We start from the raw sequence: 22,268 nt of genomic DNA, 5'->3' as shown, positions 1-22,268 counted from the left end.
AGCTCCTGCCTGTTGCTGCCATCTGGGATCAGGTCTTGCAATTTTAACAACAGGACTTTTATGTAAATGTTCCCAAAACTTAATTTTAACAGTGGATGGGATGTATTTATTTAACATTGCCCCATTGGCAAAGTACTTGGGAAGAAATGTGCAGTCTCTTCACCTGCATCTACCATCCAGGAACCAGACCAGGCTGGTACCTAGTACATTGTGGTTTGAGAAGCCTGGGCTATTAACTGAGTTTCACTGATTAGATCCCTGGGGCCTAGCTGGAGGATTCCCATTCCCCAGCTCAGGCCCAGGTCTCCTTTCAAATTCCTTATGAGTGTATGAATGCCATTTGACTACATCTCTGTCCTCAATAGAGGGATAAGAAAGAAATTAAATTGTCTTTATCATACTGGTTAAATAGAAGTAATAATTCTGCGTGTCAAGTTTTTTTGTTTGGTTTTTTAAGTATTGGGCCCAGTGTGATAGCTTGGTGGCTAACGTCCTCACCTTGCATGCACTGGGGTTCTATGTGGGTTTGTATCCCAACTGTTCCATTGCCCATCCAGCTCCCTGCATGTGGCTTGGGAAAGCAGTAGAGGATGATCCAAATCCTTGAAACCCTGCACCCATGTGGGAGATCCAGAAGAAGCCCCTGGCTTCAGATTGGCTTGGCTCTGGCTGTTGCAGCCATTTGGGGAGTGAACCAGCAGATGGAAGACCAAATATATATATTTTTAAAGATTTATTTTTTATGGGAAAGGTGTATTTACAGAGAGGAAAGAGAGAACGATCCATCCACTGGTTCACCCAGCCAGTCTGAAGCCAGGAGCTTCCTCTGGGTCTCCCATGCAGGTGCAAGATTCAAGGTTTTAAGTCATCCTCTGCTGCTTTCCAAGGCCACAAGCAGGGAGCTGGATGGAAAGTGGAGCAGCCAGGACAGGAACCCGCACCCATATGGGAACCCGGCAAACTTTTAAACCATAAGTAAATTTTTAAAATGTAGAACCTCTCACCATCTTCATCTTCATTTTATTATTCCACTCCCCTATAAACCTTGTGGGGAGAGATACCTCATGAGGCTTTAGTCGGGTCTAAGGGTGAGGAGTCCTGGCTTTTTCCAGGACCCCCACAGGACCAAGATGGATTTTTGCTGAAGGGTGCCATTATTTACAGGATCTCCGAGTTGATCTGACTGCAAAGGAAGTTCCAATTTTCCTGCCATTTGGTCTCTCCATTTGAGGCATAATGTAAGTAGTTGTTTCTATTCCTCTGCTGCCCTCCACACTTTATATCCAACCACAGAGGCAGTCTACTCTCCTCTGGCTACTTACATACTCAACTGCAGAGAGGTGCTTTGTTCCCAAGCTTCTCCCAAACTCTCTGCTGTACATTCTGCAAGGCAGTTAGTACTTGGGTCTCTGCATCTGCAGCTCCTGGCTTCAGCTCTGTCCAGCCCAAGCCATTCCACGTATTTGGGGAGTGACCCAGCAGATAGGAGCCTTTTTTTTTTTCTATCAACCTGTTATTCTACCTGTCAAATAATTTCAAATTAGAAAAATAAATTTCCCAGAGCCGTGGTGGCCTAACATGTTAACACTTGCAATGCCAGTGTCTCCTGTCAGAACCCAATAACATTCCAGCTACTCTGTTTCTGATCCAGCTGCCTGCTAATGTGCATGGGGAGACAGAAATCGGCTCAAGCACTTCAACCCTTGCCCCCCATGGGTCCTGACATCAGCCTAGCCCAGCCTAAGCCATTATGGCCATTTGGAAAGTAAAATAGTGGATGGAAGATTGTTTCCCCACCCATACCACTACTGTCACTCCACAAATCATCATCATCATCATCTAAGCAAAAATCCTGACATAAAAATGAATTTCCCCAGGTAAGACTTAAGCTCAGTAAAGCAGTGAAGCACTTTTGTGGTCCCAAGATTGCCCAGTCCTCGCCTGCAGATGAGCAGCTTCAGCAAGATAAAATTAACAGTGAGATCTATATAAATAAAAGTGTTGAGGTGGAGGGGCTTGGGTGGGAGGGTAAGAGGAAGCTGTGTTTTTATAAAATCTGGATTTTTCTCTTCACATCCAGGTTTGAGAGCCTCTAGATTCAACTCCCTAAAGGCTCAGGACAGCAAAGTAGCTACGTTGAACATCAAAACAGGTCAGTGTCAGAGCCTGAGCACATAGTATGACAGAGCAGCCACAAAGATACCATTAAGGCACATCATTCAAACAGATGGCCTTCAGTCTAGACACAGTCAGAGTTGGAACAGGCCACAGTTCCCAGTGCAGTGCCTGGCATGTCGGCCACTATAAATGTTGGTGATTGAAACTTTTCATTTATAAAACTTTTTTTAATTTCCAAGGCTTTTCCACATCCAGGAATAATAATAATAGCTACCAAGGACAGGGTGCATGCCAGACAATGTGCTAATGATTTCATGCACATTATTTCATTTAATCTATAATCATATAAAATAGGAACTGCTATTAATTCCAATTTATAGAGGTGTAAATACAGACTCAGAGAGGTCGAGGAACTTCTGGGACCAGAGCCAAGCTTCATCTGGCCCTGGGGACACTGTTGTCAGGTCCTGCCATCAAAGAACTCAGAATGCTGAACTTTGAAGCAGCACAGCCACAACAGTTAACCCTTATGCTGATAAACGGGATTGACTAAACGTTAATGAGGTATTCCAAGAAGTCTCTAAGACTCGTTAGCTCGTTAGGAAATTTAATAGGGCTTAATGGAGGTTAACAAGATACATCCACTCTCCTAGCCAGGTTTCAACTTAGCAGAGCTAAACAGGAATTAAACCCAGGAGGTAGAAAGGCACCTGCATGATTTAATGGGGTTAATGAAACTGTCAGAGGTTGACTGAGAGGGACAGAGCTAGAGTGGACCACTGTTAATAATTCAATACAGTTGAGGTCAATGTTTATTCAGCAGCTGAAGCCTGCCCTGCCCTGCCCTGGGCACTACAGAGGTAGCAAGTAAAAAAGAGGCCACAACCAACAGGCTGATCGTGGTTAGACCTGGTTGGTGGTTTAGGGAGTGAGCTTTACTTTCTCCTTTGTAATTTCTTGGCATCCTCTAAACTGCTGATAACAGACAGAGATCATTTTCACCATAATTATAAAATAGCAAAACAATTCTTAAGGTGGCCTCAAAATACTATTCTGCTTGCATGATTTAAGTTGCGTATTCCTAAGACAGGTAGAAAGTAGAAGATGGGAAAACAACTTAAATTTGGCAGCACTTGGAGTTGTAAAGAGCTGTCTAGGTCTCTGGTTTTTATCACACAGAGGGAGGCAATGAAATTGTGGGTCACACCAGTAGAGGGAAAGCCACAGCAACTCCTCCCCTTACACCTCCCAAATTCATACGAAGTTGTTACCAATGGCTGACTATGTGATGGGTCCCATAGTAAACATCTCATTTGTCTTGACAACTCTATGAGATACATACCATTGTAATCCTTGTAGATAAAAGATGAATAGTGAGATGGCTTGTCCAGAGTCATCAGCAAGTGGTGGAGATGAGAGTCTTAGCACAGGTCCCAGAGTCCAGCCTTGCTGTGCTGCCTGCTATATGGGCAAGGTGATATCTAACAGGAGCATTGTTTGAAACAGTGAAGAACTAAATACAGCCTGTATACCAAATCATAGAGTTCTGAGGTGGTGGGCTTCTAGAATAGCAATTAAGATGCCGATGAAGGTGCCATGTCTCATATTAGGTCCAGTTCCCAACTCTTGCTCCTCATTCCAGAATTCTGCTAATGCAGACCCTGGGAAGCCATGCTAATGGCTCAAGCAATTGGATTCATGCATGGAAGAACTGAATTGAATTCCCAGCTTCACCCCTAACCCAGTCTGAATTCTAGCAGCCATTTAGAAAGTGAACCAATGAATAGGAGTGTGCTCACTCTCTGCTTCCTCCTCTCAAATAATCAAATAGAGGAATGACTTCAAAGTATCCTGTGTATGCTGTGATTATAAAATAATATTTAATGACATCAGGCATGCATACATATTAGAAGCATGATATGCATAAATACAAGGGATCTTCAGAAAGTTCATAGAAGTGGGTGCTAATAAACTGCATGGATTTCACAATTTTTGCAGCAAAATCAACTTGCTGTTTAAATTCCATTTTCTATCAATTATTTTTTTTAAGATTTTATTTATATTTGAAAGGCAGAGCCACAGAAGGAGAAGAGACACAGAGAAATATCCTACATCCTCTGATTCTCCCTAAATGGCCACATGGCTAGAGCTGTGCTGGTCCAAAGTCAGGAGCAAGGAGCTTTTTCCAGGTCTTTCACATGGGTGCAGGAGCCCAAGGACTTGAGCCAGGCTGAGCTGCTTTCCCCAGACACATTAGCAGGGAGCTGGATCAAAAATGAAGCCGCCAGAAGTTGAACCAGTGCTCATATGTCATGCCGGTGCCACAGAGGCCTAGCCTGCTATGCCACAGTGAACTTTTTGAAGTACCTTCAATACATCCTATATATAGGTACACATATTGTATGTATTATGTATGTATGTGCACATTGATACACATACAGTCTGTGTATGTGACTGTGGCATACTAAGGAATCTGTTTACCAACCCCAGATACAGCCATACTATATGATTCAGACTAAAGGGAAATAAGTAAGAAACAGCAAGGTCTTCCTGGTAGAAGAGTCTCCTTAACAGGCCTTGTGGGAAACAGGATGCTTGATTAGATGAAAGTTGGGCAAGTCCAAGCCCGTAGACCAGTGAATAAGAAGTAAACATCAGGTAGTACAAATGAATAACTTAGACTCTGGAGTCAGAAACCTGCTGCTTCTAAAAACCAAACCAAGCAATGAACTATGGTCAAGAAAATTAGCATCTGTTGTGGGCAGGTGCCTATGGGAATAAACTGCGCTCCAGGAGCAGGAAATTTCAGAAAGGATCAAGACTCACTTAGGAGTGAAACACAGCCCTTCTGCTGCTGAGATAGCAGGATCTGGGAGCAAGGCACAGAGCCCCAGGCCCAGTCCCACCCAACCGAAGAAGCATCAGTAAATTGGGCTCTTAAAGTCCTAGGGAAGTCAGTGAGACGTAGCACACTTACTTAGCACACTTACTTAGCACACTTACTTAAGGTAAGAAGTGAACGAAGCTTCCTGAGGGCTGACAGCCACCAGCAGGGCTGCACATGGATAGGTCAGCAGTGGGAGGGTCCCTGTGCCCAATTAACACCCCTGCCACCTGCCTAGGTGACAGAGTCAGAGGAAGGGGAAGAGCTTCAGGGGGAGATGCTCAGTGAGCTGGACTGTCATGGTCAGATGGCGCTCAGACTTAGTCTTGTCAACAAGCAACCATCAAGTGAAACTGGGTTTTATGGAGCTTGGTGAACCTGAAGAGTAAGAACGGAGGGAGGCCAGGCTAGGGAGAACTCTGCCTGTTTCTGGTGGTTCATCTTAGCTCTAGTAGTTCGTCATTTTAAACAGAATCACTCTCTCTTTCTCTCTCTTTTTAAAAAAATTTATTTATTTTTATTGAAAGGCAGATTTACACAGAGAAGGCAAGAGAGACCTTCCACCTGCTGGTTCACTCCCCAAATGGCTGAAGCTAAGCCAATCCAAAGCCAGGAACTAGGAGCTTCTTCTGATTCTCCCATGTGGGTGCAGGGTCCCAAGCCTTTGGTCCATCCTCTACTGCTTTCCCAGGCTACAAGCAGAGAACTGGATGGGAAGTGGACCAGCACCTATATGGGATGTTGGCACTTGCAAGCGGAGGATTAGCCAGTTGAGCCACCCCTCATTTTTTAAGGAGGCTGCTTCACCTTCTGTAGTATTTATCTGTGGCTGCTGATACCATTTTCAAGTGCATACTATGCATATTGCTGCCAAGGAACCATGATTACACAGCTGGATACAAAAAGGTGCTCAGGATGGCAGGCCTCAGGAATGTAGCCATTGTTTATGTTATGTATATATTTGAAGATTTATTTATTTTTATTGAAAAGGCAAATATATAAAGAGAAGGAGATACAGAAAGAAATGACTCCCATCTGCTTGTTCACTCCCCAAGTGGCTGCAATGACTGGAGCTGAGCCAATCTGAAGCCAGGAGCCACGAGCTTCTTCTGGGTCTCCCACGTGGGTACAGAATCTCAAGGCTTTGGGCTGTTCTCTACTGCCCTCCCAGGCCACCAGCAGGGAGCTGGATGGCAAGCAGAGCAGCTGGAATTAGAATTAGTGCCCATCATTGTTCCTGCTAGGTCAGGAGGCAAAAGAGAGCTGGCAGAAGAACCATGGACCCACCTGTGTATGCAAGATCTGGCATTGGGAGAGGTTCTGATGGGGAAGCCTGGGAATTTTCTGTCAGGACACAGTCCTTGCAGGTGAGCGCAAGAACCACCATAGGGCCCAGACAAAGCCAGCGGACTGTACCCAGTGGCATACATTTGGCATAGATCAGGGGTGAACCAGGCAGTTCCAGTTCATATCACCCACTGGCAAATCCAGGCTCCAGAATGGAGAGTGGGTTGGGCCAATTTCTGTCACAACACACATCTGTACACATGAGGGCTTGGACTGGGTGCCAACAGGGCTGGGCTAGGCTCTAGCCCCCAACCTGAGCTGGAATTAGGGGTGGGCCAGGCCAGGCCAGGATAAAGCACCACTGGCAAAAGCTGAGGTGAGGCAGGCATGCCAGATCAGGCTGCGGCTCCCAACTAGCACACGCAAGACCCGGTGGGAGGAGGGTGGGCAAAGCTGGTAGGGGAAATGTGGAGGGCTCCCCTGCTGGATCACCAGTCTCACTGGAGAGCTTGAGTTGGGATGGAGCAGACCAGACCCAGCAGTGCTACAACGCCTATTGGCTTCATGTGAGCTGGACCAGGGAAAAGCCAGGCTGGGTTGAGTGTTCCTACTGGTACAAGTGTAGGTCAGAGTGGGTGTGAGTTGGTTGGGCTCTGCTGCAGCATGAGCTGGCAGATGCTGGCACAGGGGGCTAATTCTGTCAAGCCAAACTGCAAAACCATCTGGAGAGTACATGATCTGGGAGTGGGAGTGGGCCCAGTAGGGAAATAGTGGGCACCTCCTTCCTGGGTTGCCACTTCATCTGGTGAATATGAGAAACAGGACTGGGGCAGGCAAGGCTAGACAGAGAGTAGCACCCATCGGCAGGTGTGTAGGCTGCATAGGGAGGCTGGTTGGAGTGAACTAGGTTTCAGTGCCCATTGACATGTATGAGAGCTGAATGGGATGTGGAACAGACTGGACCAGTCTGCTATACATACTGGCAAGCATGGGAACCAGGAGGGGAGCGGGCCTGGTGAGGGTTAATGGGAGTTACCCCAACTAGGCTGCAGCTCCCACTGATTTACATGGCCAAGTATGTGGTGGGCAGGATTGGGATGGGCTCCAACAACCATTGGTTTGTGTAGAAGACGGGGCTGTAGGCAGAACTGACCCAGCAATTGCAATCTCCAACATATGCATAGGCTGATAGGGGTGATGGACTGTGCTGGGCCCTGTACTGGCAAACACACCCAAGAATCTGGTCTGGGATCACTTCAGATGAAATTTCTTTGGGGATCCTCCCAGCTGAACTGCCAGACTCAGAAACCCAACCATAAAGAGAAGTGCAGGTTCCATGGACTGACTGGGTCAACGCTGAGCCTCCTCAATGACTCAGAGCAGTGGACAGCATATCCAGATGCACACGGAGGATATGGTAGTACATTGGAGCCTGCAGAGTACACCTGATGTCACACCAGAGGACAGAACAAATTCATCAACTACCCCAGCCAAGATTTGGCAATGAAAATCTGGCAAAGTGAAGATACTGGGGTGGACTGTGTCAGTCAATGGATTCTGAGGAGATTTCATCGTGCTTGGAGTGGTGAGATTGGCAGCAATTCGGAACAGTTGAACTATCGAAACCACTTGAGCAGTACCCTCGGAGCATGCCCCACATCAAAGACCCTGGGATGGTTGGGAGGGTGAGTGTGGCTTCTCCGTTTCTCTTTCCCTTCCCCCAGATATAGGAAGGAAAAAAGAGAATGTGGAAATAATGGTCTTACCCACTTTCCTGTATCCCTTTGAGCACTAATAAACTATGTGAAGATCATTGAGAAAAAAAAAAAAAACTAGTGCCCATATGGGCTCCTGGTGTATGCAAGGCAAGGACCTTAGCCACTAGACTACTGTACTGAGATATATATTAGATAGATAGATAGATAATGTATGATTTTGTTTGAAAAGCAAAGAGAGAGAAAGCTGTTCCAGCCACTGCTTCACTCCCTAGTTAGCTCTAACAGCCAGCACTGGACCAACCCAAGGCCAGGAGGTTCATGTCTTCCACATGGATGCTGGGGTCCAAGCACTTGAGCCATCTTTTGCTCATTTTTCCAGGCCATTAGCTGGGACCTGGATCACAGGTGGAGCAACTGGAACCAGAATCAGAGCCCTTTTGGGAAGTTGGCATCACAGGCAGCAGCTTTACAACACAGTACTGGCCCCTTGTTGTTGCTGAGAGTTATAGAAAGGAAGAGAGGGCTCTTCCATTCATTGGTTCACTCCTCAAGTAATTGAAACAGCCAGGACTAGGCCAGGCTGAAGTCAGAAGTCTACACCTGCATCTTGGATGCAGGACACCAAGAATTTTTGACGTCTTCTGCTGCATTCCTAGGTGCATTAGCAGGGAGCTGGATTGATTGAAAGTGGAACAGCCAGGATTCGAACAACACTTATCTGGGATGTGGGCATCAAAGGCAGTAGCTCAGTTTGCTGCACCCACAACACTGGCCCCGTCGCCATTATTTATTAAGCACATACTAACAAGTATCTTTGTGCTCCTGTATTTCAGTGTGTGGTCATATCCTCATCAAAGCCAGCACAGAAGCTCTTATCACCCCAACTTTTCAGATGGGAAACTAAAGCTCAAAGAAGTTGTGACCTAGGATATTGTATCCATAACCTCATATTCCATGCTCCAATATCCTCCCCCACCCTCTCCACACACACATAAAGAAGGGAATGCTGACTGTTGGGGAGATGGAAGAGTAGCAAAAACTCTTGACTTGGAATTGCAGTGGTTGGTGTAGTGGGATCCTACCTTCTACATTTTATCAATCCATTGCAGTAGCAGCAGTAGGACTTTAGACTGCCTTCTATTCACAGTAACAAGAAGAAAGAAATATACATTTTAATGTTTTAAACAAGGGTTTATTTTTCGAAAGTCAAGTGAAATTTTTGCTGCATCTGATTCACTCTCCAAATAGGCCAGAATTAAATCAAAAGCCTAGAACTCCACCTGGGCCTTCCAAGTAGGTGGCAAATACTCAAGTACTTGGGCCTGCATCCACTGACTTTCTCTGCACTTTAGTCTGAAACTGGGTCCAAAGTTGAACAACCAGGACTGGCATTCTACTTCCAGTTGTGGCCCTGGCAAGTGGCTTAAGCTGCTATACCAGAATATCCTCACCTGTATGATGTGTTTCAGACTTTGAAAAACAAGGCAAACTAGATCTTTGCCCCTAAGGTACCTTTAGGGAAGAATGTCTGGGATCTTGGATTCCAAAATCCCAGCGTCCCTGCAGAGTTATCCTCTAATCCAAGACTTCTGGTTCCATGAATTTGCTGGGTGCCCTCTCTGCATTAAGAAAGGGAGTGTTGAAGCTTTGAACTCACTGCAGGAGGAATTAGGACTCTTCAGCGCTGTGAGTGCAGTGGAAGGAGTGATACCACCAGGGGGTGCCCTCCCCTCAATCGCTAGGCACGCCACACTATATGGGAAAGCTCAAGGGTATTTTCTGTGCTTAAAGATACTGCATTTGGGAAAAAAAAAAAAGATAATGCATTTGGTGAATGCTTTCATTCATATTGTGGCAAAAATCCTAGACAAAGCATAAGAAAAAAAAACTTGTGTCTGTGGCTGTTCTATCTCATAGATGGCACCAAAGTCCAGCAAAGACGAGGAAGTAGCTAAAATCACAGGACACACTCAATGTTGTTATTTTGGCCCATGAGTGCAGTACTTTTTCTGCCTCACCAATTGTTGCAACAATCCCACATGCCACCTACTGACTACCTCAATATCCACTTCGGCCATGGGACTCCCCCTGACTCACCACACACTGTTGCTTCAAAGCAGGTCCAGCACCCAAGCTGGACAGTAGTAAGAGTTAGTGTCTCACACCTGCCCACTCAGAGGCAAGCCAGAAGCTGTCCAAATCATCACTGGCTCTTCACCACATCTTTGGAAGCTAGTCTGTTTTCCCATTCACAGTAGAGAACCCTGGAGCTAGAACTCAAGAAACCTGCCCAGTGCCACTCAGCCCTCCTAGCCAGCTTCTCTGCTTAAGATCAGGCCTGGAGGCTCATCCAGACCTCTCTTTTGACCTTGGCCTGGTCTCATGTGCTGTATTTTCTGCTTTAAAACACTGTCAAAGACCTTCTCCCCTTTAAGCATAGTTAAAAATAAGCTATTGTCAACCACCTTGGGGAAAAAACTGGAACTCAAGGGAATGATGGGCCAAAGCCTCTTGACTTGTAGTATACCTGGATCTGGAACTGGGCAAAATGTCTGAGGACATTCTGTGTCCCTCTACTAAGTTCAGCCCCTAGGGAATCGGGGGACTCAACAGCTAATGTAGGTTTGTAAGTCACAGGAGGTTGAATCTGCATCCCAGCATTGCTGTTTGACATTTACGTAACTGAATAAACTGTAACTGTAACTGCCATGTCTTGCAGAAGGAAATGAACCCTTAGACAAGACAGCACATGTCATCAGACACCATTAGACCGGGCTCCAGGACCTGCGTACTCGCTCAGGAGAGGGGGCCTTGGCATATGTGGGTGGGGGAACTGCTGAGGGAGGGAGTACATTGCAGGTAAGGAATGACTTCTGGTGACTTCACTGATCAGGCCACTGCACTTACAGGCCTGCATAGGATGTTGAGTATCATGTCAGAAGATGGAGAGCAGAACAGGTTGGACAACTCTCCTGGTCAAGCTTTGGCAGCAAGGGTCTTGGTGAGTCAGTGCTCTAAGGTGGACTGTCAGCCAATGGACGTTGGAAGGATTTTCTCAAACTTGGAGCAGCAGAAGCAGCCGCATCTTGGAACTATCAAAACCATTCAGGAAATACCTTTGGAACATTCTTCCCCACATCAGAGTTTCTAAGATAACATCAAGTGGACCTCCCACATCCCTGAATACTGATATAGCTTGGCAGCTGAGAGCAACCCTCTCCCTATGTCTCACTCCCTTCCCCCTCCCCAGATACAGGAGAAAAGGGAAGAAATGAAAAATTGGGAGCATTTGTCCCACCTGCCTTCCGCCATGCCTTGACCCTCTCCACCCTAATCAGTGGTCCTCATGGGCATGCATTCTTGTCAACTATGTGAACAGCATCAAAAATAAAATCTAAAAAAGAAATGAGCCCTTCAATGTTAAGTATAGTTACCTAATGAATGGTCAATGCTCAATTAAACGTGGTTATTCTGTGACATGCTCTGCCTTTAAAATTCCTATGCTTTCACATTGGCAATGTTCAACATGGTAAGCCCTCACCACATCTGGCTATTAAATACTTGATGGGGCAGACATGGTGGCTTAATTGCTTGCAAGCACTGGGATCCCCTGTGAGTACTGATTCATGTCCCAGCTGCTCCACTGCCCATCCAACTTTCTGCTAATGGCCTGGGAGAGCAGTGGAGGACAGCCCAAAGCTTTGGGACCCTGTACCTACATGGGAGACTCGGAGGAAGCTCCTGGCTCATGGCTTTGAATCTGCTCAACTCTAGCTGCTGTGTCCATCTGGGGAGTGAATCAACGGATGGAAGATCTTTCTGTCTCTCCTTCTCTCTGTAAATCAGCCTTTCCAATAAAAACAAATCTTTAAAAAAAAAGAATGTAAAGGATCTCAGAAATTTCTTATATCAACATTAAAATTATATTTTGGACAGGCATTGTGGCATGGCAAGTTAAGCCACCACTGGGACACCCATAGTTCCTATCGCAGTACTGGTTTGAGTTGAATCTTCTCCACTTCCAATCCAGTGTCCTGCTAATGCTGCTGGGAATGCAGGCCATGATAGCTAGGTGCTTGGAGTTCCAGGCTCCTGACTTCAGCCTGGCCCAGCCCTGGCTATTGCAGGCATTTGAGGAGTGAAGCAGCAGATAGAAAAATCTGTCTGACTTTCCCCTCTCATTGCCACTCTGTCTTTCAAATAAGTTTTGAATTTTGTGTTTTAAGTTACTGTGTTAAAAAAAATATCTCTTGCCCGGCGGCGTGGCCTAGCAGCTAAAGTCCTTGCCTTGAAAGCCCCGGGATCCCATATGGGCGCTGGTTCTAATCCCGGCAGCTCCACTTCCCATCCAGCTCCCTGCTTGTGGCCTGGGAAAGCAGTTGAGGACGGCCCAAAGCTTTGGGACACTGCACCCATGTGGGAGACCCGTAGGAGGTTCCTGATTCCCGCATTGGATTGGCGCACACCGGCCCATTGCAGCTCACTTGGGGAGTGAATCATCAGACGGAAGATCTTCCTCTCTGTCTCTCCTCCTCTCTGTATATCTGACTTTGTAATAAAAATTAATCTTTACAAAAAAATAAATAAAAAGTAAAAAAATATCTTTACCTGTTTCTCTTTCTGTATCAACATAGATACTAGAAAATATTCACATGATTCATTTGTGCTTTGCATTGTACTTCTACTGCACAGTGCTGCCTGATACAGCTTCAAAAATGTAACTGGGGCTGGTACTGTGGTACAGTGAGTAAAGCCACTGCCTGCTATGCCAGCATCTCTAATGGATACTGATTCCAATCCCAGCTGCTTCATTTGCAATCCAGCTCCCTGTTTATGGCCTGGGAAAGCAGCAGAGGATGGCCCAAGTGTTCGGCTCCCTTGTACTCAGGTGGAATACCTAGAGGAAGCTCCTGGTTCCTGGCTCCTGGCTGCCATTTCAGTAGTCAACCAACAAATGGAAAATATCTCTTTCTCTACCTTTCAAATAATTAAATCCTTTCAAAAAATATAATTGCTGCCACCTGCCTGGCCCTTGGTTTACTTTGATGATGTGAAATATACCTGTCATAGCTTTAAATCTGGAATTCATTCCTGGCTGTGTGTTCTTGGGCAGGTCACTAAAATTTGTCCCTTTGGAAAGTTCCCCTGCTTTTACAAACAAATCAAAATAAAACTTCACTCCCTCACAAGGCTGTGGTAGGTATTATAACAGTAAAAGTAGCTGTGGCTCAGGACACCATACCAAGTAATTTGCTTGTCTTATTTCATTGCATCCTTGGAAACTCCAGGACAGATGTTGGGACGATCTCTTTCACTTAGTAGATGAGGAAATGGAGAGTGGCATGTATGCAGGGTCTCTGGGCCACCACATGGTGCTGCTGCGCCTTGCACTGGAGGTAGAAGATGCCAAATAAACAAAGGGCAGAAAAAGAAGAGGTTGGCTGCCTCAAGGGACCCCGAGCAGTTCCTCCCTTGTGTGGGCCTTGGCTTCCCTTTGGGGACATCAAGGGGATGGTGGGGAGAGATGGTGGAGGCATCAGCATCATGGGGTATTCAGACATCTCAGCATGTGCCTTTCTGGCCTTCCGTTGTCCATTCTGTGGGGATAAATGTGCTTTTCTGTTTGTTGTAATAACATTTGTAGGAGCTTTATATAGTGTTTCTGTCTGCTTACATTAGACGCTGTGTATTATAGTTAAGAGTCTTTCACCATTTCCCATATAAACCTTGTTTTTTATGGGTTTGGGAGTGCTCAGCTGTAAAAACTCTCTCCACTGGAAAAAAAATTTTTTTTCAAACAAATTGGGTTTAAATCAGGAGTCTAGTTTCAGACACTTTAGAGGGTGCGTATTTTTTTTAATTCCCAGTCACTTTTCACTTAACAATGAGGCTTACTGATTCCTTAGTTTCATTTCTTTTATGAGGATTAGGCAAAATCATTAGCTCAACTGCTGGTGGCAGTCACACAGTGGCTTTTCTCCCCTGACCCCCCTCCAGAGCCCTGGAGCTGAAGCCTACAGGCCCACCTTGTCACCCTGTTCAGTGGGCTCTGGTACGCTAAGCTGGTCACTTCACCTCCATGAACCTCGTTCCGCATCCCCCTCAAGCAATGGAGAGCCTGATTCCTGCCCCAGCTGCCTTCTAGCCTGTGATGAAGAAAACGTGCTAGTAGGAATATACAAGCACCTGGACAGGCGAATGTGTTGTGCCAATGCCAGAGGCTGCGGCCAGGATCCCACATTGTACTGAGTTATCCCCAGCAGACAGTCAGTTCTGGGCATCACAATGTTGTAGTCAGAAAAGCCTCTCCAGATCTTGGAGCCCACCCTCTGCCTCCTTTTATAGATGGAGCCACTCTGAGACCTAGCATGGAAAGAAGGTTCCAGGCAGGAGAAGGCTGGTGGTCAAACCCTACACGCCGGTGAGTAAATCCTTCCTCTTTTTCTTTTTCTACATATTGCGGGGAACAAGGAGCACTGGATTGTGAGAAGCGGAATTTGGGTGCACATGTGTGCACGTGCATACACACACACACACCCTGGAGGTGCTCCAAGGTGTGGAGAAAAGCCAGGGCTCTAACCGCACGCAGAACTGCATGTTGATCCAAGCCTAACCTGCCTTTCTTGGTCTCAATGACCTTGAGTGAAGTCCTTCACCTCTCTGAGCTCCCATGCCTCCACGTCAACTTCACAGAGCCCTTGTGAGGGCTCTATGAAATAATGCCACCTCGGGTTTACACCATTCCTTTTCTGAATGGTAACTATTATTATAATGGCATTTATCAAAAGGGTTTACATGTTTAAAGAAAGGCAAAATAAAAGCATAAACAATTTCCTGTGTTGAAGGGAACAGCATGGTCTTCAAGATAATTACTATTATAGGTTAATGACTAATTACTACCAGGACTTTTTTCTTAGTCATTTATACTGCCCTGTGCGGAGCCCGTGGGGAGCACTCAGCAAACGATTGTTGAATAAACATGAGAACCCAATCTAAGTGTGCTGGCAGCAGGAAAAATTAGAAGGAAGTTGCAGCTTAATTTTTACTGTAAAAGTAAATCCATATTCGTTGTAAAAACATTTGGAAAAATATAGCTAAGCAGGAGGAGAAGTGAAAATCACCTTCTCTCCCACAAGTCGGAAGTGGAAATGTGAATGTTTTAAGCCTCCATTTTTTTCCCCATGGCTGTTTATCTATTTATCCTTGATGGGGCACTCACAATGGACAATATTTAGCAATGCAGGGGGAGCTTTCTGCTCCATGCATCCTGAGGAATTTGCATTCAGTTCTCACATTTTTTCCCCTAGCAGCTGAGTGGTAATTCAACATGATTTCTTTAACCAGTTCTGTAATTACAGCTTGTGGGGATCCATCCCTAGTTCTTACTCCCCAAACAGGCCTCTAGTCAAAGCTTTGTATCATGATAAATTCTGGAATTTATTCTTAAGTTCAACAGTACACTGATTTCCCCCTGTTAAAAAAATTTACATATTTGGGCCCAGCACAGTAGCCTAGCAGCTAAAGTCCTCGCCTTCCATACCTGGGATCCCTTGTGGGCGCCAGTTCTAATCCCTGCTGCCCCACTTCCAATCCAGATCCCTACTTGTGGCCTGGGAAAGCAGTCCAGAACGGTCCAAAGCCTTGGCACTCTGCACCCGCATGGGAGACCCAGAGCATTGACTCAGCTGTGGCCTTTGCGCTCACTTGGGGAGTCAGTCATCAGACAGAGGATCTTCCTCTCTGTCTCTCCTCCTCTCTGTGTGTCGACTTTCCAATAAAAATAAAACAAATATCTTTTTTAAATTACATATTTAATTCAGAAAGAATAATCTTACGACCTCTTCAGGGTTGAGGAATTCTGGATTGAGAATAAGAAAGATTCAGCTAACAGAGCAGGATGGGAGCTGGTGGAATGAGGGAGTTAAACTGATGGCTCAACTTCCTTGCTGTGCCCTGAGGGCTGAGGACAGGGCTCAAGCGGTTCATTCCTAGGTTCCTTGCTGGAGTGAAGGCCTGGATTGGTGGCAGGGGGAGGGAGGAAGGTGGGCGAGCATCCCTTTGGGCACCAGTTCCCAGGCTCAGGGTCTGACCTGGGAACCAAGTCAGGCTAGAGCTCCATCTGTGGCAAATGACGGAGGAGGGCGGTTCCCTAAGGCAACAGTTCTGGCTGTTGCAGTGGCGGTTGAACCCCTCCGTATCCTACTGCTTCACCAGCAAGGAAAGCACACGGGTGCACATTCCTCCCGTGCCTGGGATACTTCCCCCAGCTAAAAATAACCACGGGAGCTGGACCCTATGTATAGCCCTGGAGGTCTGTCGGACAGCGAAGTCCTGGGTTCGAATCTACACTAGGTCTGGGGCGGGGGTGGGGAGGAACCTAGACCACTGGCTCGCTGGGATTCAGTTTCCCCCTTGTGTTCCAGAATTTCTAGACTTCTGATTTCTAAACCCTCTTGGAACGTTTAGAGACTTTTCTTTTTGTGGTGTGTGTTCCTCCCAGAGGAGGCCCTTATCGGCTGAGGCCGGGGCGGGGGCGGGGTGCGTGCTGCAGTGGCTTATTACCGCGAGGTGTTGCCCTCGTTAAACTGCAGGCCTTTTTGATCTGGCTGCGGGACTAGAAGGAATAAAGAACAAACTAAGGGTAACGGGGTGGGGAAGAAGTCAGGTGACGCTCACTTCCCCCACCTTTTATTAACTCGTTCGCATCCGAGAAGACCCACGGACTGTCAACTCCTGCCATGGTGTTTATAGCCAAGGCTAATAGGGCCCCACATTCAGCCCATGCCCGGGTGAGGCGTCTAGGGCACGCCTATGCTGCGATAATAAGGACCTAGAGCTGCCCAGTGCCTCCCTTCTGGTGCCCGAGGCTAACGCCCAGCCCAGGGATGTAGAGTGACAAACCTGCAGGACTGTCAGCAAGTCAGCATTAGGAGGTACTGGCGCATGCTAACTCAAGTCGGTATTTACCCATTATTGTTACCAACACACCCACCCTTGTTTATCTGCCCCCAGCATAGCCCAACTCACATGCTTGCTCCTAGGCAAATTTGTTCACTCGCACAGCCAGCCAAGGGTGCACATGTGGGGACTCAGAGGTCGCTGTCTGGCATCAGAACCAGATTGTCAGCAGTGATTCTCTTTCTTTGCACAAGTCCATGGGCTCTCATGAACCTGTAGAATGCTCTGTGGCCAGAGAGAAACCAAAATGTTTGCATGCAGGCATAATTGCCTCCAAGCTTCTTTTACATATCCATAAAATCACAGTTGCCACCGCTGGTTCCAGTTTCCTGCCTGCTGGGAGCTGTGCCCAACCTCCAAGCTCAGAATGTCACAGGCTCCAGAAAGATTCCAGAGCGTACTCCCTGCTTCCACGCCATGAACCACATGGCCCTGCAAATGTTCCTTCCTTATGGGATAGGCGCCCTTCCTCACCCAAACTACTGTCTGCGTGTGGCAGCATGCCTACTAACCCACAAAGCAGGTAGGGACTCATAGTAGCCTGTGGATCCAGTCTCCGGATTCAGGTAGGTCATCTGTCTGTGTTCGCACTATGAGGAGGAAATTGCTTCTTGGTTTGGGTGTGGCTTTGCTCTGAGCCTTCTTGCCTTCACTTTGATTTGGTGTTTACCCCTGGAGCAGGGGCTAGAGCACTGGGGCTCTGTTCTGGAGCCCGCAGAGACATCACATAGGCTCTGGGGGATGTCAGAAAACTTTTTTTTTTTTTATTAATCAAGAGCATAGATACTGCTTTGGCAAAGGGAGGACGGTGAGTGGTCATACAGTTTTGAGGTAGAAAAGGGGTGGGCATGGAGGCATTAGACAAACACCTGAGCAACAGGCACTTTAGGTAGTTTAAATACATAAAAACTTCCCAGCATGGGTAAGTTTTTATTTACAAAGAACCAAGAAAATAGAAGGCGAAAGAATAAGAAAAGAGAGTGTGTGTTTCCCTTGGAACTAAGAAGGAAATGCAGCCACAAAATAAAATAAAATAAAATGCTGCTGCGGAAAGGAAAACAACAAAAGGGAACTCTCCATCTTCCTGCTTTTGGTTCTCTTCCCCAGCCAGAACCACGGGTTCTTCTTATTGCGTTGTAATAAGAGCCGAGGGTGGAGAGAAAGACAAGAGAAGGGCAGGATGGCCTTGGCACTAGGCTGTCACAGTTCACCCCAGAAGGGTAGGTAGGGTGCATCTTCGGGCGCTTGGCTCCTCAGTGTCCTTGCTGCTGCTGCCTTGAGCCTCCAAGAACCGCCCTCGAAGGAGGTGGATATATATAGATATAGATATATATATTTCTCTTTCTCTTAATGTATTAAAAACAATTTCAAATGACATTGCACGTGCGATCCAAGTGTGTGGTTGCAGCAGGCAACCGGCTGAGGCTCCCACAATCGGGCCGCAACCCAGAGCCTGGACTTCGCCGCCCACCGCCGTCCTGTGTTCCTGAGGCCCTGGGGTCGTTGGCCAGCTGTGGCCGGTCCTTGGCTCAGGGCTCAGCTCACTGGTTCAGCTCCAGAGCCCAGACCTGTTGCGGCCAGCCGGTGCGCCCTTTCATCCTCTTCTCTCCAGGGCCCAGAGCCGGAGGGAAGCCTTCTTGCTGCTGCTGAAGGGATGACACAGGAGAAGAGGGGAGGAAGAGAGAGAAAAGATTGAAATATTCCTGCTCCAATCACCCTACGTGGGGTGACTGGGGGAATAGGTGTCGGGAGTCTTTAATTAAATAAGTGACGGATTTCTGTTTGCAAAATAGGCAAACAGGCTCATAAATTAGCCTTTATGCGTGCCAAGTTCCTGGGACCCTGGATGGGATGCGCGACTTGGGAAGGTTGGGTAAGGAGACTTCTGTGCGGCTGGTGACACTGTTGCCACACCCTGAGGCCCTTGTGGTGCCTACGGAAGATATCAGCAGGGTAGGATTAGGAGGGCTAACTATCAGCAGGGCTTTACCCCACTCCATGCACACAGTGCCCCACCACTGACTCTCCAACATGATTTAGCATCTGCGCTAGGAGTTGGGTCCATTTTGAGCTAGAGCTCCGGAAGGAAGGGGAGTCAGCCTGGCCTAGCCTCCCCCTTCCTTCTCCCAGCAGGAACCCAAGCGAGGCTCCCAGAAGGAGGTCGGCTGGAGGAGAGGGGATCGGGATCTGCCCCCAGAACTTACAGCCTGGCGCCACTCTGGCCAACCTCTCCCCCAGCCTGAGGCAGCAGTCAGAGACCCGATGGCTATCTGCCTTTCAACCTGGTCCCAGGCCGGCAAGCTTCTCCTTTTCTCCTGACTTTACCACAGTCAGATAAAACCCAAGTGAACGGGCTGCTCCTGGCCTGGAGGTACCAGTGTGGGAAAACCAGTTTTCTAGCCCAGAAATCTCTGCACCCATCCAGCGCCTTCCTGAGTAGCAAAACTGAGTGCCAAAAAGGATTGCCCTTATGCCAGGGGAGTCAAGAAAGGGATTTCCAAGAGAAGGGATTTCCAAAGCCAAAAATAAGTTGGGAGGGGGGGTGCTGGGGATGTGCCAAGCCATGGTGATTGCCTGCAAAATCAGTCCCTGGGCCCTGAAGAGAGGAGCTTCCTGGGTGCTCTCTTGCAAAGGAGTGGAAGAACTGACTTAACTTACCCCAGCTTCACCTCTGACACCCCTTTCCCACTCTTGGCCTCAGTACTCCCTTCTGTGCAGTGACAGAAGAGGACTGATCTCCAGCAATGAGCCTTTAAAACAGTAACAGCCGCAGACACTCATATTTAAGCAAGCCCATATACTCCTACCCACATTCCTATTAACCTGACTTCCAGAAGAGCCCAGGGATGAATCGGGACCTGTCCAAAAAGGAGTAATGTGCCCAGTGTGTGTGCATTTCCCCTTTGGCAGAGGTTTTCAATGGATTCTTAACAGACCCCTGAGAATCAATCCCAAAGGGCTAAGATTCTGGTTCCCTGAACCTATCCCACATTGCAGATGAAGTCAATTATGAATTTGTCTCTTTCACACACACACACACACACTCAGGCATGGAGGCCATCTCAGAACTCCCTGCAGCCTTTCAAAAAACATCTCAGAAGACAGCACAGTCCCCCCGCCCTCCCACTCCCCGCTACTCCCGCTAGAGCAGCTGAGTCCCAGGACTCACCAACTCCCTTTTCCGTTTGCTATCTCGGCCGCCATCCACTTTCTTGAGTTCAGCCTTGAAAGCCTCGGGATCTCCCGCCTGGGCATCCTTGGCCAGCACGTCCATCAGGTAGGCGATGTAGCTGGTGGCCAGACGCAGAGTCTTGATCTTGGAGAGCTTGGTGTCAGCCGGCACGTTAGGGATGCACTCGCGCAGCTCTGCGAACGCGCTGTTAATGCTTTCTGTGCGTCTCCGCTCCTTCTTGGGTCCCGAGCCCTTCCGCCGGCCCAGGCGACCTCCCAGCGCCTCCAGCCTCCCAGGGCTCTGGCCAGGCCTGGCGTCAGGACCGTAGGTGGCGGCGGCCGCAGCGGCTGTGGGCGGTGGCCCTCCCGCAGGGAAGTCCGGGGCCGCGTCAGCCGGGCTCAGCAGCCAGCTCTGGAAGTAGGGCCGCTCCTGGTGACAGCGCGAGGCCGGGCCGAAGAGGAAGGGCTCGTGGAGCATGGGGTGCGTGGGATGCGCGTGGTGATGGTGATGATGATGTGCGTAGCTGCCCACGAGGTTCATTTTGGAGCGGCTCCTGGCCTGCGCCGCCAGCCCGATTAACGCCGCCCCATGCGCCCCAGAGACTACCCAAGCCACCGGTGGGCTCTGGGGCCGCGCCCTGCTAGGTGCAGGCTTCAGGGGAGTCTGGGGACAAGGATAATGACCAGACGTGCAGCTCTCAGCTTTCCTGCGGGTCTTGGTCCGGGGCACGGACGCGATGCCCTAAGACCTGTTTAACCCTTCTGCGGACTCGGCTTCGGGCTCCGACTTATATAAGGCCGCGGCTTTGAAGTCAACCTCTACCGAGAGCCAATGGCAGGGGGGCGGGGAGGAGTAGAAAGGGGGGTGGCCGTCCCAGGTTTTACGCTCAGCTAACGCCACTCCGAGCGGCCTGCGGGGACAGCAGAGACGCCCCGCCTCCGCCCCTCCCCCAGTTCCCAGCGCTTAGGAGGGGGGGGTTGCGGCTGGGCGCGTGAAGCTGGGGCCCGCCAGCGTTCGGGCCTGTATCTACCACCCTATCCGAGGACCCACAGACCGGAATCTGGAATCCAGGAGCGAAAAGGCCTTCTACATCCCACCCCTCGAATTTACAGGCAGGGAAACCAAGGCCCAAAGAGAACAAGGGTTATGTTTCTATAAGTCAGAAGCGGACTCCCAGCCGGTCTCGTTCTTTAGCTACCAATGCGTGGCTCCGCGCCGCGGGTGGAAGATAAGAAGACGCGGCTTGGCGGGGCGGGGGGAAGTTAGGCCACGATGTTCTTCCCGAATCCCGCCGACTCTGTCTCTTCGCCATCCGACCTTGTTGCCGGATTGGGAGCCGAACGTGCTTGCCGTGGCTGCAAGTCCACCAGTTCTAGCCTTGTGGGCAGACAGGCTGGCGACCAACCCGCCTAGGATCCTTTGCAGAGGCTGGAAGTGGGGTGGAGCTGGGGATTAACGGGACGGGGATGCTTAGGCAAACTCCAAGTCCACGGGTGTTTCTGGTTCGTTGCAGGCTGGAGCGCTGAGATCCACGATTCCAGCCTCCTAGGCGCGCCTGATCGGGCGGCCGTGGCTGACGCTGAAGCCCTCCGGCGGCGGCGGCTTGGGTCCTCGGTCATATTACCCCGCGGGACTCCAAGCATCTCTTCCCGCAGTTCTGGCACAGAATCCGGGGGCTCGGCTTTGCGGGGCCGCCCCACTCTGAGAATTTTTGATTCACTAAGCCAACTGTGCCAGACAGCACGGTTCTGCCTCAAACTCTGCTGTGGCACGGACCACGATGCGCGCAGCATCCACGAGGCTGGCGCGGCGCGGACCGTCTCGCGCACTGCGAGGTGACTTCGTACAGACTGCTCTGGCGTGCCCAAATCTCCCAGTGGGCTTTCCCGGGACTGGCGTGGGAACCTGGCAATCTCCGGGCAGTGACGATGCAAACTGGAGGGCCAGGTCTTACTTCGCCGTACACTAACTTCCCTGCTCAACTCCGGGAACCCTCCATCTTTGCTACCCTTTTCCCTGCGCCTCGCTCCTTCCCTAGCCGGGATGCAAGGCATTGCGCCTTTCAAGAACAGTGAAGAAAGATGTGCGCCTGAAAGATGATCCACTCAAGGGCTCTTTTCAGAGGGCAGAC

At 48.8% G+C, this 22,268-nt stretch overlaps 1 protein-coding gene and 1 long non-coding RNA gene across 3 annotated transcripts; one reads left to right on the top strand and one right to left on the bottom strand.

Moving 5' to 3' along the window:
* Window positions 1-1,713: 1,713 nt before the first annotated feature.
* Window positions 1,714-10,803, top strand: LOC131482631 (uncharacterized). Its single transcript, XR_009247180.1, has 3 exons — window positions 1,714-1,877; window positions 2,081-2,152; window positions 10,727-10,803. It is a non-coding gene; the product is annotated as an uncharacterized LOC131482631 (long non-coding RNA).
* A 6,921-nt stretch (window positions 10,804-17,724) lies between these two features.
* HAND1 (heart and neural crest derivatives expressed 1) lies at window positions 17,725-21,015 on the bottom strand. Of its 2 annotated transcripts, none has more exons than XM_058677564.1 (2): window positions 20,135-21,015; window positions 17,725-18,608 (listed from the first exon to the last, which is right to left on the bottom strand). In XM_058677564.1, exons 1-2 carry the CDS (start codon window positions 20,675-20,677, stop codon window positions 18,507-18,509), a joined length of 645 nt encoding a protein of 214 aa, XP_058533547.1. In that variant the 5' UTR covers window positions 20,678-21,015; the 3' UTR covers window positions 17,725-18,506. The 2 variants fall into 2 exon arrangements, with proteins under 2 accessions (XP_058533547.1, XP_004587561.1); XM_004587504.2 differs by having other exon boundaries at window positions 17,728-18,611; window positions 20,135-21,007.
* Window positions 21,016-22,268: the final 1,253 nt, after the last annotated feature.

This window comes from Ochotona princeps, chromosome 19 (assembly GCF_030435755.1).
Source record: "Ochotona princeps isolate mOchPri1 chromosome 19, mOchPri1.hap1, whole genome shotgun sequence".
In the NCBI taxonomy this organism is placed as follows: Eukaryota; Metazoa; Chordata; class Mammalia; order Lagomorpha; family Ochotonidae; genus Ochotona; species Ochotona princeps.
Note: the sequence above shows the minus strand (reverse complement) of the source record. Positions and strands in the feature narration are given on the sequence as shown.